An 18611-nucleotide genomic window follows, 5' to 3' on the forward strand; every position below is an offset into this window, starting at 1 on the left:
GTATTTATCAGTTGAATTGCGAATAAACAAGAGAGCATGGGTTAAAGGTTACTTGTTATGCAGTAATGGAGAATATGTTGGAGTTTTGGAGATGCTTTATCTTCTGAATCTCTGCTTTCCTTTGTCCTCTGATTCACGCACGCACGTCCTTCTATGGCAAGCTGTGTGTTGGGGCATCACCGTTGTCAATGGTTACATCCCCTCCTCTTGTGAAAATGGTCCAAATGCTCTGTCACAGCACGACTAATCATCTGAGGTTCCCGATCATGCTGGAATAGGATTCACCCTCCTTTTGCGTCTGTCACTACGCCCAGCACTCGCGAGTTTGAAGCTCGTCACAGTCATTCAATCCCTGAATCCTACTCGGAATACCACAGACAAGGTTTAGACTTTCCGGATTCTCATGAATGCCGCCATCAATCTAGCTTATACCACGGAGATTCTGATTAAGGAATCTAAGAGATATTCATTCAATCTGATGTAGAACGGAGGTGATTGTCAGACACACGTTCGTGGATTGAGAAAGGTGATGAGTGTCACTGATCATCACCTTCTCCATAGTTAGGCGCGAATGGATATCTTAGATAGGAACACGCATGTTTGAATAGAAAACAGAAGTACTTGCATTAATTCATTGAGACACAGCAGAGCTCCTCACCCCCAACAATGGAGTTTAGAGACTCATGCCGTCAAAGAGTACAAAGTTCAGATCTGAAATGTCATGAGATCCAAAATAGGTTTCTAAAAGTTGTTTAAATACTAAACTAGTAGCCTAGGTTTACAAAAAGTGAGTAGACTATGACAGATGGTGCAGAGATCCACTTCTGGGGCCCACTTGGTGTGTGCTGGGACTGAGACTTAAACAATTCACGTGCATAAGGCTGTTTTGGGCGTTCAACGCCAGGTTTGGATCCATTTCTGGCGTTGAACTCCAACTTTTAATCCTTTTCTGGCGCTGGACGCCAGAATTGGACAGAGAACTGGCGTTGAACGCCAGCTTACGTCATCTATCTTTGAGCAAAGTATGGACTATTATATATTGATGGAAAGATCTGGATGTCTATTTTCCAACGCAATTGGAAGCGTACCATTTTGAGTTCTGTAGCTCCAGAAAATCCACTTTGAGTGCAGGGTGGTCAGAATCCAACAGCATCAGCAGTCCTTTTTCAGCCTGAATCAGATTTTTGCTCAGCTCCCTCAATTTCAGCCAGAAAAATACCTGAAATTACAGAAAAACACACAACTCATAGTAAAGTCCAGAAATATGAATTTTTCCTAAAAACTAACGTTAACAAACTAAAAACTCACTAAAACATACTAAAAACTATATGAAATTAACCCCAAAAAGCGTATAAAATATCCGCTCATCAATACCTCACAGGTACAAGATACAAGAAACATACATACCTAAAGAAATCTAAAAATAACTCTAGGCTTTTCTCTCAAGTGTTTCACTCAGCCTTTTCCCACTCATGGCTTTTACTTGAGCTTTCTCACAATGCCTTTTCTCACAAGAAATTACAGAAAGATAAACATAGAAAAGTACATTACAATCAGTAAAATATGAAGGAGATTAATATCAACAACAGCCTCTTTGCTATGTGCAAAACCAGATTTGCAAACCTCAGCTTGAGTTCTTTAGTATTGGCTGAATGCTTCTTTGAAAGAAAGCTTTATCCAAGTAGAGGAACCTCTTTTCAGAACACAAATCTCAAACTCTGGTTTTCTCTCCTTGGTTTCTGAATGAACAGCAAACCTCTTTGTTCCGAGGGTTACCTGAAACTGTAGGTCGATCTCGGACGAGATCTTCTGTGCTGGTCGGAGATGATGTGTCCGACTGGTGGGTGGCGGCTGGAGCTGTCGTGTCCGACTTGTGGGACTGGCTGCACTGCTGATCCTTCATCACCGGAGAGTGGGGGGTACCTGCAAGGGACTCTGATGCTTAAGTTAGCATGGGTATTAAACAGGTTTTTAGTAGAATCAGAGTATGAGTTATACCTGGGTGCTCCAGTGTATTTATAATGGTGTGGAGTGACCTTCTTAAATAAGATAAGTTAGTTATCTTATCTTATCTTATCTTTGAATGAGGTCATCTTATCTTCTGGGGAACCGCCTTTATCTTTCTAGGCTTTGACTGCCTTTAGATTGGGCTGTGTCCCTTCGTTTGGGCCTGCTTGGGCCTCTTATGGCGATTTGGCCGAGCTCTTTGTGAAGAGGTCGGATAGTCTGACCTGAAAAGGTCGGTCGACTTGTCGCTAAACATCCCGGGTCGGACAGCTTGACCCAGGGTATGAACAGTGCCCCTGCTTGAGTTCGATCTTTCCGTGAGATCGTGCTTTTTAGAGCTTCGATCTCTTTGGGAGTCGTGCTCAAGCATCTGTCTGGTTTGTTTCTTCATTACTTTGCAATCCTTGCAGATTTTCTAGAGGTTTGGTACTTCACATTCTGATGAGCGGATAATTTATACGCTTTTTGGCATTGTTTTTACATAGTTTTTAGTATGATTTAGTTAGTTTTTAGTATATTTTTATTAGTTTTTAATTAAAATTCACATTTCTGGACTTTACTATGAGTTTGTGTGTTTTTCTGTGATTTCAGATATTTTCTGGCTGAAATTGAGGGACTTGAACAAAAATCAGATTCAGAGGTTGAAGAAGGACTGCAGATGCTGTTGGATTCTGACCTCCCTGCACTCAAAGTGGATTTTCTGGAGCTACAGAACTCCAAATGGTGCGCTCTCAATTGCGTTGGAAATTAGACATCCAGGGCTTTCTAGCAATATATAATATTTTATACTTTGCTCGAGTTTAGAAGACGCAAACTGGCATTCAACGCCAGTTCCATGCTGCATTCTGGAGTTAAACGCCAGAAACAGGTTGCAAAGTGGAGTTAAACGCCAGAAACAGGTTACAAACTGGCGTTCAACTCTAAGAGAAGCCTCTACACGTGTAAAGCTCAATGCTCAGCCCAAGCACACACCAAGTGGGCCCCAAAAGTGGATTTCTGCATCATTTACTCATTTCTGTAAACCCTAGTAACTAGTTTAGTATAAATAGGACTTTTTACTATTGTATTTACATCTTCGGATCAGATCTTTGATCAGTTTTATGCTATCTTAGACCTTTATGGGGGCTGGCCATTCGGCCATGCCTGGACCTTATCACTTATGTATTTTCAATGGTAGAGTTTCTACACTCCATAGATTAAGGTGTGGAGCTCTGCTGTTCCTCATGAATTAATACAAAGTACTACTGTTTTTCTATTCAATTCAAGCTTATTCCTTCTCTAAGATATCCATTCGCACCCAAGAACATGATGAATGTGATGATTATGTGACGCTCATCATCATTCTCACCTATGAACGCGTGCCTGACAAACACTTCCGTTCTACATGCAAACAAGCTAGAATGAGTATCTCTTAGATATCTAATACAGAGGACCGAGTCCAAGATATTAGAATCTTCGTGGTATAAGTTAGAACCCATGGACGGCCATTCCTGAGATCCGGAAAGTCTAAACCTTGTCTGTGGTATTCCGAGTAGGATCTGGGAAGGGATGGCTGTGACGAGCTTCAAACTCGCGAATGCTGGGCGTAGTGACAGACGCAAAAGGATAGTAAATCCTATTCCAGTATGATCGAGAACCGACAGATGATTAGCCATGCAGTGACAGCGCATTGGACCATTTTCACAGAGAGGATGGGATGTAGCCATTGACAACAGTGATGCCCTACATAAAGCTTGCCATGGAAGGGAGTAGAAATGAGTGGATGAAGACAGCAGGAAAACAGAGGTTCAGAGGAACGAAAGCATCTCTATACGCTTATCTGAATTTCTCACCAATGAATTACATAAGTATCTCTATCCCAGTTTATATTTTATTTATGTTTTTATTATCAATTCACCATAACCATTTGAATCCGCCTGACTGAGATTTACAAGGTGACCATAGCTTGCTTCAAGCCGACAATCTCCGTGAGATCGACCCTTACTCACGTAAGGTTTATTACTTAGACGACCCAGTGCACTTGCTGGTTAGTTGTATCGAAATTGTGAAAAAGAACTAAAATTATGAACGTGCGTATTAAGTTTTTAGCGCCGTTACCAAGGAATGAACGATCACGATTTCGTGCACCACAGTCCAACCTCTTTTGAGTGGTAGTGTGGGTTTTCTACCCTTGCCTTCTGGATCGCGCCTTGCTTTAAGTTTGTGTTAACAACCCTCTGCTTTGGCGAAGTTATCCCTGCGGCTTGATATCCAGGCTTTTAGTGACTTGTCCAATGATTTTTTAGTGTTCTTTATATAGAACATTTTTTAGTCTCGGATGACGTTTATAGCCCTGTTTGAGATAGTGCCTTTTTTGAGTGGAGTTGTATCCCTTTTAGCTAAGCACATTTGAGCTTTAAGTTGTTTCCCAGCCTTTTGGCTTGTTCTTTTCTGAGATCGTTCTTGCGCCTTTTCTTAGCTGACGTTGACCTGTACGACTTTGCCCCTGCTTGAGTTTGGACCTTTCCGTGAGATCGTGATTTCAGAGTTTTGATCTCTTTGGGGAAGTCGTGCTCAAGCATCCTGACTTCGGTCGATCTTAAGTAGTTTCTCCTTGGTGCGAGTTTGGTATTGCCCCTTTTTAGTTTGTTTGAGAGGTATTTTCAGCCTTCTTCCAACTTGTTTGTCTTCACTGCTCGGGCTTTTTAGTCATAATCCAACAACATTTTAGGTAGTATTTCGATGGGGAACCTTTTTATAGTTTGTTTGGACGACTTTTTAGCTCCGTCTTTGAGGCCGTGCTTTTTGCTTTTTAAGTAGTGTCCTTTTTCAAGACTTTGTACTTTTCAGCGAAGCACTTCTGGCTTTGGTCTTTTGACCTTTCCTTGGCCTTTGTGAGATGTTTATAGAGTGTTGGTACTTTGCTGTCCGACCTCTTCTTGTTTAGTCTGTCTTCTGTTTAGGCGGGATGACCTTTGGGGCTAACTTGTCCGACAACTTTTTAGTGTTCTTGGTAGAACCTTTTTAGTTGGTCTGAACATTTTTGATAGCCTTGTCGTGGAGCCGTGGCTTTTTGGGCAAAGTTGTGTCCTTTTTAGTGCACGCTTTTCGTTGGTCCGACTTCTCGTGTCGATCCGAGCTGTAGCTTTCGTTGGTCTGACTTCTCTTGTCGGTCAACTCTGTAGCTTTCGTTGGTCGACTTCGCTTGTCAATTCTTTCTGAGTTATTTTTAGTAATCCATTAGACCTCGCCGGATCTTTTTTATGGATTTACTTTTTATAACTCTGTAGCTTTAATTGTCTTGGGGCCGACTTCTTCATGTCGGTCGTTTCTAAGTTATTTCTAGTAATCCATTTTTAGTTGGACCTTGGTGGGTCTCTTTTATGGATTACTTTTTATAACTTTTTGTCACGCCGACTTCGTTATGTCGATCCCTTCTAAATTATTTCTAGTAATCCTCTTTTTTGGACCTTTGTCAGGTCTCTTTCAGGGATTACTTTTTATAACTTTTGTAGTTTTGTTGGGCCGACTTCATTATGTCAGTCCCTTCTAAGTTATTTTTGTAATCCTCTTTCTTGGACCTTGTTCAGGTCTCTTTCAGGGATTACTTATAACTTTACGTTCTGGGCCGACTTCGTCATGTCGGGCCCTTCTAAGTTATTTTCGTAATCCTCTTTCTTGGACCTTGTGCAGGTCTCTTTCAGGGATTACTTCTATAACTTTATGTTTTGGGCTAACTTCGTTATGTCGGGCCCTTCTAAGTTATTTTTGTAATCCTCTTTCTTGGACCTTGTTCGGGTCTCTTTCAGGGATTACTTTTATAACTTTTATGTTTTGGGCCGACTTCGTCATGTCGAGTCCTTCTAAGTTAAAGTAATCCTCTTTTATAGGGTTGGCCAGACCTCTTTCCAGGGTTTACTTATAACTTGGGTTGACTTGGTCCGACTTCTTAACGTCGGCCAGTCATTAAGTTATTATTTAGCAATCCATTAAGACCTCGTCAGGTCCTTTCTATGGATCACTTTCGATAACTTCTTGCATTATTCCGTTTTCATCTTTGCCGATTTGTAGAAGTTGGGTTTGATCCCCGTTTGGTCGACCTTTTGATGAATTTGGTTTTCATCTTTGTTGGTCTTTATTGTGATCGTGCAGTGAAATTGATGTTCACTTTCTGCCGATCTGTAGCTTTATAATCGGGCGATGAATTCTGCTTTCACTTTTTTGCCGACCTTGTCGAAATCGGGCAATGAATTTTGGTTTCATCTTGGCCGACTTTTATCGTGACCGGGAGGTGAATTTGGTTTTCACCCCACCAACCTTGTCATGATCAGGCAGTGAAATTTTGCGTTCGGATTAATGCGTAAATTGGGCAATGAATTTTGGTTTCATCTTGGCCGACTTTTATCGTGACCGGGAGGTGAATTTGGTTTTCACCCCACCAACCTTGTCATGATCAGGCAGTGAAATTTTGCGTTCGGATTAATGCGTCTTGGTATGACAGTGAATTTTGTTTTCACTTTGTCGACCTTTGTCGAAATCAGACGATGAATTCGGTTTTCATCGTGGTCGGGCGGTGAAGTTGGTTTTCACCTTGCCGACTTGTCGCTTTGTAATCGGACGATGAATTTGGTTTTCATCTTGCTGACTTTGTCGTAATCGGGCGGTGAATTTGGTTTTCACCTTGCCGACCTGCCGTAATCGGGCGTCTTGGTAGGAAACTTTTTAGGGAATCTACAATTTTTTAAACAATAAAATGAGGATAAGAGTGTGTACATGTTAGTGCTTACCCTTCTAGGTCGGGCAATCTTTTTAGATCTCGGCCTGGCGCCCTTTTTAGATTGCAGGCATGCAATGACCTTGGTAGCTCTTGCCCTTCGAGTTCGGACAGTCTGTAGTAGCCCTTTCCAAGTACTTCTATGATTCGGTAGGGTCCTCTCCAGTTTGCTGCCAGCTTTCCTTCTCCAAGTCGAGTTGTTCCGATATCATTTCAGATTAGGATGAGGTCGTTGTTGGCAAAGCTTCGCTGTACTACCTTCTGATTGTATCTTGAGGCCATTCGACGTTTTAACGCCTCTTCCTTGATCCGAGCTCTCTCTCGGACTTCTAGAAGTAGGTCGAGTTATTTCCTTTGGATTTGGGAGTTGACCTCTTCATTGTAGAGGATCATTCTGGGGGATCCTTCTTCGATCTCTACTGGGATCATTGCCTCCATTCCGTAAATCAATCGGAAGGGTGATTCCCCCGTGGTGAAGTGTGGAGTTGTTCGATATGCCCATAGGACTTGTGGGAGCTCTTCAGCCCAAGCTCCCTTTGTGTCGTTTTAACCCAACTAGTATGACTTTGTTGGCAGCTTCTGCTTGTCCACTGGCTTGTGGGTGTTCTACGGATGTGAATTGGTGCTTTATTTTCAAGTCAGCCACCAACTTCTTGAAACCTGTGTCCATGAATTAAGTGCCATTGTCTGTGGTGATGGAGTAAGGAACCCCAAACCTTGTAACAATGTTTCTGTACAAGAATTTCTGACTTCTTTGAGCAATGGCATTATCTAGGGGCTCTGCCTCAATCCATTTTGTGAAGTAATCCACCCCTACAATGAGGAACTTGACTTGTCCCGATCCTTGGGAAAATAGTCCGAGGAGGTCGAGTCCCCACTTTGCGAAGGGCCAAGGTGATGTTACACTGATGAGCTCCTCTGGTGGGGCAATGTGGAAGTTAGCATGCTTTTGATGTAAAGCTTTGACTTTGTATTTGGGTTTTTGCTCTGTTGTTGCCTCCAAAGGGTGCCCCTGGACTTTCGTGTGAGTCCTGGGGTTTCCCTTTTACTGTTGTATCTGACACTTGATGTTTTGCTGTTATTGTTCGAGTTGTTTCCTTATTTGCCCGAGTTGTTTGGTAGTAACCCCATAGTTGACCTATGCCTTCTTGTAAAAACATTGTTGAGATGTCTACTGAGATCCCAGACGGCATGTTTGATTGGCTAGATTCCATAGTTTTAATGCGTGTTACTGTGGCGGACCCTGAGTACTGTGTGCGACTTAGGAGGTAGATCGACTTGTTGTGGTCTTGTAATGTAGCCTGGATGAGGCTTCTGTTATTGCCCGCTGGTTTGGTGTTGGCTAGTTTTGAAAATGCATCAGCTCGGGCATTCTGCTCTCGAGGTATGTGTCGGACCTCATATCCCCCGAAATGTCCGAGCTGTTTTCTGTTTTTGTCTAGGGTCCCCCGAATTGTCTGAGTTGTTCTCTGGTTTTGTCCAGGGTCCTGATTCTTCCAGCTAAGTTTGTTTTCTGTAGGATGCCTTTTATGGGCTGGTTGGTCCGAACTCTGATAGTGTGAGCTTGAAAGTATGGGTGGAGTCGTTGAGAGGTGAGTATGAGGGCGTAGGCGAACTTTTTCTATCTTTCGATAGTTTAGTTCGGCCCCTTGTAGAGCTTTGCTGTAGACGGGTTGTTACCCCCTTTTCGTCTTCCTTGACTAGTGCCGAGGCTATTGCCCGACTTCCCACTGCGAGGTATGATATGAGTTCTTCACTTTCCCTTGGTCGGGTAAGAATGGGTGGTTGCCCCAAGAATTTTTGAAATCTCGGAAGGCTTGTTCGCACTCCGTTGTCCTTTTCAAACCTCTCTTCCTTCCTTAATATACCTCTTTGAGGTGTCTTTTGCGAGATGATTTAGAGATCCCTCCTCCTGCGAATCCTCCATTTATCATATGAACATGTCTCTCAGGGTGTGAGATGGACGTTCAACTCGTCCGACCTCTTCAGTGTGAGGTAGACGTTCAACTCGTCCGACCTCTTCAGTGTGAGGTGGACGTTCAACTCGCCCGACCTCTTTGGTGTGAGGTGGACCTTCAACTCGTCCGACCTCTTTGTTGTGAGGTATACCTTCAACTCGTCCGACCTCTTTGTTGTGAGGTGGACTCTCAACTCGTCTGACCTCTTTTGTATTTGATTGGGCGAGGTGGTGGGATCCTCTCAGTGTTGCATATTTCTCGGTAAACATCCACAAGAGACACCCGAAGAAGGGTGTAATTGTGGTATTTTCTAGGCTTCTCATCGGGTTGATCTTCTTTTTTTCTTGGATTCTTTGTCCTTGTCCCGTGGTGGGTTAGGAGAATCCAATTTTGAGCTGTCTCCCGATCGGGAGTTTTCCTCCATATTGATATACTTTCTCTACCCATTCCTGTACCTCGTTTAGAGATGTTGGGTGCTTCTTGGATATTGAGTGGATAAAGGTCCTCATCGTAGGCCATTGATGAGACCCAATGATATCTGCTTCTGTTGGCAGACTTTGTATGTCCAGGCACGCTTGGTTGAATCTTTCCATGTGGTTGCGAAGACTTTTCCGATCTCCTTGCTTGATTCCTAATAGACTGGGGGCGTGCTTAGCCTTATCTTTTTGGATGGAGAATTTGGCCAGGAACTTTTTGGCTAAGTCGTCAAAGCTTGAGATGGACTTTAGAGGTAGGTTGTCGAACCATCTAATTGCTATCTTTGTGAGAGTTGTTGGAAAAGCTTTGCAGCGAACTGCATCTGAGGCGTCAGTGAGGTATATTCTACTTCTGAAGTTGCTGAGGTGATGGTTGGGATCTGTAGTGCCATCGTACAAAGCCATATCCGGAAGTTTGAAGTACTTAGGGATTTTGGTCTTCATGATCTCCCTAGTGAATGGATCTTGATCCTTGCGAGAGTTGTCCTCAGGAGTGGATCGAGCAGCTTTGGCTTTGAGATCAGTTTCTAGTTTTAGAAGTTTGTCTTCTGATTCTCGGCGTCGCCTTACCTCCCTTTGTAGATCCTTCCCAACTTCTCGTTGATGCTGGCTTTCTTTTTCAAGTTGCTTTAAACGATCTTGAAGCGCTTCTATCATTCCCAGATTTTCTGAGTTTTTGTCCCTGTTAGATTCCGGGATATCTTTCAGTGTAATGTCCGCGTTTTTGTGCGGTGTTCTATCCTCTAGATCTGAATCGTGGTCGTTGTCATGGTCGTCCGCCATGGTGATGGGATGACTTCCAGGTTCCCCGGCAACGGCACCAATGTTCCGAGGGTTACCTAAAACTGTAGGTCGATCTCGGACGAGATATTCTATGCTGGTCGGAGATGACGTGTCCGGCTGGTGGGTGGCGGCCGGAGCTGTCGTGTTCGACTTGTGGGACTGGCTGCATTGCTGATCCTTCGTCACTGGAGGGTGGGGGGTACCTGCAAGGGACTCCGATGCTTAAGTTAGCATGGGTATTAAACAGGTTTTTAGTAGAATCAGAGTATGAGTTATACCTGGGTGCTCCAGTGTATTTATAATGGTGTGGAGTGACCTTCTTAGATAAGATAAGTTAGTTATCTTATCTTATCTTATCTTTGAATGAGGTCATCTTATCTTCTGGGGAACCGCCTTTATCTTTCTAGGCTTTGGCTGCCTTTAGATTGGGCTGTGTCCCTTTGTTTGGGCCTGCTTGGGCCTCTTATGGCGATTTGGCCGAGCTCTTTGTGAAGAGGTCGGATAGTCTGACCTGAAGAGGTCGGTCGGCTTGTCGCTAAACATCCCGGGTCGGACAGCTTGACCCAGGGTATGAACACTCTTTTATCTCCTTGCATGTTGCTTGGTTCTTCTTCCAAGGTCAACACCTTGAGCCTTGAGCTTCATCAACCCACAGATTCACTTTTTCACCTTAATCCTTAGAGTAGAAACTCTCCTTCTGACTTCCTCATTTTGACTGAAAGCCATAAAACAACAACCATAGAAATCTTCCAATGGTCAACTTGATCTGAGCCCTTGAAAACCAACTTGGTCCCCAAGTCATGTTTAAGACCGTGGATACACAGCAGAGAAGAACATAAACCATCTTTTCTTTGTATCCCATTTCGGATAGAGCAGAGAGTTGGGAAGAAGAGAAGAAGATTTGATGCATGCAAGAGAAAATGGGTTACCTTTAACCTAAGCTTGATTTGGTTTGAATTTTCTGATTAGACTTCTGTGTTTCAAGCTTAATCCTTCTTTCTCTTGCTTCTTTGGTGATAAGCTTATGGAAGAAGCTTTCTCTTTCTCTTTCTCACTTTTCTGAGTTTGTGATTTGACATGGTCAGAGAGGAGAAGAACATTGCTTGTGATGTGAGATCAAGTTTGGAGGGAAATGAAATCAACTCGGGCTTGGATCAGACATTCATTAAGCAACCCGTTTGATTTTGGCTTTGTTTCTTTTGGGCTTTGTTTGTTTGACCAGCCCACCAGCCTTGCTGATTGCTTTTCATTCCATTTGGGCTATTGAATTTTGGCCTGCAACAATAAGCAATTAGTAATAAGTAATTATAATTAATCAACACTAATTATTTATTTTGCCCAAAAATAATGTTTGTCATCACTAATTAATTTGGTTAATTTCTTAACTCAACAACACTATAACTCAATTTTTATTATACATGATGAGTCATAACTTGGTTTTATTTGTCATAATTTTAAATTTGTAACGGACGATCTTAATAGTCATTATTTTCGACTTAATGACTAACTGTCATAATATCAATTTTATTCATCAATTCTATGCCTATAAAAAGACACTTATTTTTATACCTCAAGGTGAAGATGACATGATAAGTTTTATAAGTTCTATTTCATATCTAACATTCTATATTCATAGAATTATTGTATGGATCATTCTAGTATGACTATGCTACGATGACTACAGTAGCTATGATGTTTCAAAAAATGTTGCTAAAATTAAAGTAACACTTTTTTATTGTTAAATAATGGGACACCTTCCAAGCCGTTCAAGATGGAAAGGGGACTAAGACAAGGAGACCCACTTTCGCCACTGCTGTTTGTACTTGTGGTGGATGTTCTGCATAGGATGTTGGGGGTAGCCATCAGGAATGGGCGGATTGCTCCACTGTTGGTTGGAGGAGATCACATTGAACTGTCACATCTTCAATTTGCAGATGACACGATATTATTCTGCCCGCCAGAGATGGAAACAATCGTAAATTACAAGAGGCTGCTGCGGAGTTTTGAGCTGATGTCTGGGCTGAGCATTAATTTTGATAAGTCGAGTTTGATCTCACTGAACTGCGAGCAAGAGTGGATTGACCAGGCGTGTGGCTTACTGGGGTGCCAGCAAACTAATCTACCGATTAGATACCTTGGGATTTCCTTAGGGACAAATCCGCGCCTGGTGAAGACGTGGAGACCAATTATAGATAAGGTGGAAAAGAAGCTCAGTTTATGAAAAGCGAAGGTGTTGAATAAAGCAGGGAAGCTTGTCCTCATCAAATCAGTACTGAATAGCCTACCCATGTATTACCTGAGTTTGTATAAGATGCCGCAGGCGGTGGCGGACAAGCTGATTGCATTGCAAAGGAACTTTCTGTGGTGCAAGGAGGACAGAACCAATGGTATGCCGATGGTTAAATGGGAGCTGGTCCAGGCTCCAAAGAAGGTTGGGGGCTTGGGGGTTGGGGATGCTGTTCTTCGGAACACCGCACTTCTGTTTAAGTGGTGGTGGCGTTTTTCAAAGGAGGATTGCCCGCTGTGGAAGAAGATTGTTTGCTCTTGCAACAAGTTGAATCCTTCTGTCATGTTAGCAACTCAATCTTTACCGGTAAAATGGGGGCCTTGGAAAGACATATGTTAGCTAAATGTAAAAGAGCAAAGGGTCCGAGAAAAATTGGTTAGTGGACTGGCGATGGAGGTAGGTAGTGGTAGAAAACTCGGTTTTGGGAAGATAACTGGGTTCGGGATGGTCCTCTGAAAGAGAGATTTCCAAGACTCTTCTCTATATTAGGACAACAAGGGGTTGTCATTGGGGACTGTGGGTTCTGGGATGGGATGGAGTGGATCTGGAACTTCCAATGGAGGAGGGAGTTATTCCAATGGGAATTGGAACTTGTCCATCAGCTACATGAGCGGTTAGGGCCAGTGAAGCTGTCATCTGAGAGCGAGGATAACGTTGTGTGGAAGTTTGATAATAAAGGTATCTTTTCTAAAAAAGTCCTTTATGCAAGTCATACAATCGGAGACGCTGCCAAATGAGATCACGAGCTATAGCTTCACAAGTGCACTCTGGAGAGGCTGGGTACCCCCAAGAATTGAGCTTTTTGGATGGTTTGTGCTAGTTGGTAGAGTTAAGACTAAGAAAAGGTTAACTAGACTAGGAGTTGTTACTAATGGTGATAATATTTGTGTCTTGTGTAACAAGGGGGTAGAATCTGTTGAGCACTTATTCCTTCTGTGTGAGGTAACATGGCAGCTGTGGTGCTTTTGGTTGCGGTCCTTTGGTAGGGAATGGGTGATTCCTGGAACCCTTAAAGAGCTGTTTGAGAGTTGGGGTGCCATGCCCAACAGACGACAAGGGCAGAAGATGTGGATGACGGCGTTCTTTGCAGTGATTTGAAACGTCTGGTTGGAACGTAATGTCAGAATTTTTAATCATCAAGGAGTAAACATTGACATCATTCAAACAAGGACGTTGTCCACCTACACCGAGTGGAATGGTGGGGATCCTGTTGGTGGTTGAGGGCAATATAGGAGATGCCAGGAGATTAGTTTATCTGTTTTTATTGTTTTTTATGTTTTTATATTTGTATGTTTGCTCCACTTAAATGTGTTGAGCTTGAGGTGCTTCAAAAAAAAAAAAAATAATGCTTTTTAAAAAGTGTTATCAAAGTATAAGAAAGTGTGATTTTAATTTTAATAATACTTGCATAGTCACTATAGTCATTGTAACATAGTCATAATAGAATCTACCTTATTATATGTCTTTTAAACATTTTTTACTTCAATGTTAGAGTGTCTTTTGCAAATACTTACATTTCGTTTTTTTGTGAAAGTATAACTTTTTTGAAAAAGAAGAGACAAATTTAATTTTCTCTAAAATAAAAAATACTTTGAAACTATTACCATCACTGAACAAAAATAATTGATTTTTCATCAAACAATTGATTTCTTTATTATTAGTTGTTATATAAATAATTAAAACTTTTTTTTATCTAATATTGATTTCGTAGTCTTAAGAATCGATTTCTAACTTGGAGAATCAATTCTTTAAGCTTACAAAATTTTTCCCATTTTGTAATCAAAAGAGAATCAGTTCTTTCACTAATGAATATACAATCGATTCTTCCTTTTACTTTTGACATTCTCTATGTTTTAAAAACGTTTAGACCAGTATTTTTCAAAACCTTTGTTTATGAATCAATTTTCAATATATTTTTATGAAATCTTATACTTAAAAGAAGTATTCTAACACTTATATGAGAGATACTTAAGTTATAATTCTTAAAAGAATTAACTGAGACTTATATACTAAACTCTATGATATTATTAGACTGACATTTTCGTTTTGGAAAATTCTAGGGCGTCAGCAACTTTATTAAATTTTGGCCAGCATGTAATCAACAAAAGAAAAGTGAGTAATCCTACACTATTGGATGAAATTTCACACCATTAAAAACATCATTAATAACTACTTGATGGTTACAAATCACAAAAATTACTGACCCCTAGTACTCCTCCTCTAAAATATTTGAGTTTATCCATACACATATATTTACAGAAAGAAAATCCAAAAAATAAACAAATAAAGAGAAGAGACCAAAATGATTAAAAGAAAGAGAAGAGACAAGAAAAAGAGAGAGAAAAGGAGGCCCCAGGTGTGGGGATTGGTGGTCGGGTGTGTTGGTTTGGAGATGACAAAGTAATATAAAAAAGGAAAAGGGGAAAAGAAGCTGAAGCTAAAACCAAGTTCATACTTGATACACGTCTTCACGAGGTCCATTACATTGATGGAAAAACACAAATGAAACATAACCAAAATAACGTGAAAACTCAGCACGTAAAGTTGATAGCTGAGAGCCGTTATATGAAAATTTAGTTAAATGAGTCAAATCATCTAACAACTCTCAAATATCAACTTCACGTGAAGTCGACTACACCTGAGTTTCCACCGCAAAATAAATAGTTATAAAAGAAACTCAACATGCAAACAACACAAGAACAAGAACAACACACAACATACACACTTATAACCAGCGAATAAGACAACAACAGCTGATATAAATATAAAAATAATGATCCAAAACAGAAATACTTATATTCAAATACGCCAAGCAAGTACCTGAAGCATATTATTTGAGCTTTGAGGCTTGAGCATCATCTGGCTTCTGCACTGAGCTTAGTTCTCCACCCTTATTTTCCCGTAAGGTGTCTTCTCGAAGCGAGGTTCGGACTCTACCGATCCAAACATATTTGTTCCTGATGCTCTCATCATTTCATATATCAACAATTCAAACCCTCCCCATTGTGACATCCCTCTTATCTCCGCATTTTCTTTTCCTCTGATAAGCATGAATTCCGATGTATATTCTTCAGAAATGAGATCATCAGCATCGTCAGTTAAGATAATACATGCCTTCATCTTCCCATATGACGTATTGAAGCGCATAGCATATTCCTCTATCTAGCTTAATAATTCTTCCAACACAGTATCATTATTTTCTTCTTCTGACGATTCCCCTTGGCCCGTGCATTTCAAGAGAACAGCGGTTGCCTTCTCTTTTATCGTTGTACTGCCGGGATTCCAAAATCCCCACGCTAGTTGGGTTGTCTTCCTCAAAATTGCTTTGGCGGTTATCTCTTCATGCTTTATGTGCAGTCTTCCCCAATAACGACGGGACGGAGGTTTTCCAGAACGCTGTTGCTCTAAAACGATTGCCATATCAATATCCATCCTCTCTTGGCCCTTTTCCTTCAACAATTCCATGCGTGCCCTCATCATTTCTTCTACAAATCGCCATGCTTCTCGTATTTCATTAGAGTATGCATCAGCAATATCTCTAGGCACATCATCCTTTATCAGGTTCATCACCCTCGAAACATTCCAATTAGATTCTTCATGTTCCTGCTTTAAGCTTGCACCATAGGCCGAAGATTCCGGCATTGTTGTTTCAGCCTTACCAGTCCTCAACGATCTCAGCAATGCCGATGTAAAAGAGGGAACTTCTGTTAACTCTACAAGAGGCAAATAGTCACCAAGTAATTCTCTTGGATTCAAATTTTCTGCCACTTGTCTCATTATACTTTCCTGGGGTTCATGCGGACTTCTTTTTGGAACCAAGTCGGATAACGGAGATTTGGGATTGGGATTCTTGAATTGAATATCAACCGAGTTAGTGTCTTGCTTATACACATACACACCCCAATGGCTGAGAGTTAAGGGTGATTCACATTGAACCTGAATGGCTTTCCAACCATCGTCTCCAACTCCAAGATACGCATCAAGACCATGCCACTCTTCGTTACTGAACAAAGCACGTAGATCAAAAAGTAGTACATGATCTTCCCCAACACTGAAATATTTGGAATCCTTTGGAAATATTTGTTTGCCACCTATGAACAAGTGAAGGCGAACAATGGCGGAGATGGATGAACCAATTTGAGGGAAGAAACCCAGGATGTCAGTCCTTGTCTCAGCAACACTGTTGCTCACAGTGGATCTCCCAAACATGAATGCTAAAGCAACAACAGGGAACTTTCCGCGAGCCCAAAACAGAGGAATACCTTCACTGGAATCGCAGTCAAACAAATTGGGAATATCCTTTTTTGGCATCACAATTTGAATTCTTTCGGTCTCTAGCAAAACCTGTGATATCAAAACACAAATATACCAACATTTACACGTAAAATATAACCCGTAATCAGTCTAAAAGGAACTGCACATTGAAAAATCAATCTGAAAAGGTTATGGGGAGTGGAAAGATACCTTAGATCACAGTTCAGTTGAGGACCCTGAAGTTAAGGATAAGCAATATCTTGCATCTACTTTTTGAATGCTTGATGGCAGTTCTGAAATTGTCTTAAGATTCTTACAATAACTCATATCAAGACATTTTATGTGCAAAGATCGTTCGATGCAATTTGGGAGGGATACAAAATCTTTGTGTGATACATTGACGTCTTCCAACTTTTGAAGAACCTGAATAGTTGGATGAAGATCTTCATCTGATAGATTGGCACCAGTGAAGTTCAGTCTCTTTATATTTGGGCAGTCATCTAATGTGGAATGGCTCTCTTTGAACCTCTTAAATGATCTTCTAAGATGATAACATCCCTCAACGGTTAATGTGAAAAGTTTCGGCAACTTGAAGAAGCTACTTGTTAGATCTTTGAGTCCTCTGCATATTGAAATGTCTATATGCTCAAGCCCTATAAGATTACCAATGGAATCTGGGAACTCTTTGATAGCAGTATTTGCCAAGTAAATCTTTAATGGCTTATCCATCTTTTGCATGACATCTGGGAAGTTCTGAAGTTTCTTACAAAAGTAAAATGAAAGCACTTCGAGAGATGGCAAATACATTCTTGGCACAAAACTACGAAGCACCCTGCATTCTGAGGCACTTAAGTACACAAGATTTGGCAGAAACCCAACAGATTCATCAAACTTTACCAACTTATGGCATCTGTCTAGTGTGAAGACTTTCAAGCTTTTTGCTCCAGACACATTGGGAATTAGTGTAATGGACTGACATTGGGAGAGATTGATAAATGTCAAATCCTCAAATATCTGCAATGAAAGATGAATAAATTGATCATCATCATGTTCAATAATACCAAGTTTTATTCAATGCTTGCTTTAACAAAGAATTCAAAAAAGACCCGCTTTTATGAGGTGTGTAAATTAGAAAGGTGTGTACCTGAAATGACTTTTCCAATTTAAGAGTACTGTGAGGTAGCTTGAGGTCAACAATTTTGTTGGGATGAAAATCAAGTGGGAATGACTCTGATGGATACCCTTTCCACTCCAATAGTCGCAAACTATTTGGAAGACGACTTGGAGCTGTTGAAAATATTGTATTCCGAACAATTAGAATCCTAAGGTTTTCCATCTTGTCAAAGGCAGTAGTAATCCAATGATCTACTTCTTCATGGGTAGCAGGGTGAAGCATTATTCCTTCAATTGAACTACTTCCCTATAAAACACATGCAGAGAATTAGCAACAATTACTCAAGTATTATAATATCTGTAGGTGTAAAAAATACGGTAACTGACAGGGGGTTGATTGAATTTCTTACTGTGTCATCTTTGAGAACCTGAAGAATGTCTTTATGAGACCATAATCTATTACGTTCACCAGGGTTTGTTGGCGAGTCACTCATTACAATCTCCTTGCCCATGTCTTGCACTAGATTATGCATTTCCAAGCAGCCATTTTGATTTACAGTGATTGTTGTGGTTATGGTATGAGAAGATGACAAAATCTTATATTTGTGTTATGGTTTCAAGGCACGATTAAATCTCTTTCTTTAGAGAGATATTTGTCCCCACACTTAGTTGCTATAGGGTTGATGACAATACTCTCCCAGGATACAATGAAACCAATGAATTTCTTAGTTAGCAATAATAAGAAATTCTTAACTCTCTTGAACAAAGAAAACTCTCAATAGTTAAAATCACATGTACACTTAGTACTTGTTATTTTCCCTTTTGTTACACACACCATTAAATAGTGGGTAATTCATATATATATATATGCTGTATGTATTAGAATTAAAAGTCACGTAAATCAAGAGTCACGTAGCTTTTGAACAGATGTAACCTTTGGTTATTGAATGGTTATATATATATATATATATATATATATA

At 40.8% G+C, this 18611-nt stretch overlaps 1 protein-coding gene across 2 annotated transcripts; it reads right to left on the reverse strand.

Annotated features, from left to right (window-relative positions):
- Window positions 1-599: 599 nt before the first annotated feature.
- On the reverse strand, window positions 600-18513 carry LOC114925660 (disease resistance-like protein DSC1). Of its 2 annotated transcripts, XR_011875654.1 has the most exons (6): window positions 18042-18513; window positions 17663-17938; window positions 16729-17532; window positions 15085-16608; window positions 10907-11252; window positions 600-1219 (listed from the first exon to the last, which is right to left on the reverse strand). XR_011875654.1 is itself a non-coding variant. In XM_029294307.2 (4 exons), the coding sequence occupies exons 1-3, from the start codon at window positions 18162-18164 to the stop codon at window positions 16735-16737; spliced, it is 1197 nt and encodes a 398-aa protein (XP_029150140.1). In that variant the 5' UTR covers window positions 18165-18513; the 3' UTR covers window positions 14705-16608; window positions 16729-16734. The 2 variants fall into 2 exon arrangements, 1 of the variants encoding a protein (XP_029150140.1); XM_029294307.2 differs by lacking the exons at window positions 600-1219; window positions 10907-11252 and having other exon boundaries at window positions 14705-16608.
- Window positions 18514-18611: the final 98 nt, after the last annotated feature.

This window comes from Arachis hypogaea, chromosome 17, assembly GCF_003086295.3.
Source record: "Arachis hypogaea cultivar Tifrunner chromosome 17, arahy.Tifrunner.gnm2.J5K5, whole genome shotgun sequence".
In the NCBI taxonomy this organism is placed as follows: Eukaryota; Viridiplantae; Streptophyta; class Magnoliopsida; order Fabales; family Fabaceae; genus Arachis; species Arachis hypogaea.

Coding starts and splice junctions, on each gene's coding strand:
- LOC114925660 (XM_029294307.2), bottom strand. CDS start 18,164: ATGCATAATCTAGTGCAAGACATGGGCAAGGAGATTGTAATGAGTGAC. Junction 17,939..18,041: donor AGGTTCTCAAAGATGACACA/GTAAGAAATTCA, acceptor TGTGTTTTATAG/GGAAGTAGTTCAATTGAAGG. Junction 17,533..17,662: donor AATTGGAAAAGTCATTTCAG/GTACACACCTTT, acceptor CTTTCATTGCAG/ATATTTGAGGATTTGACATT.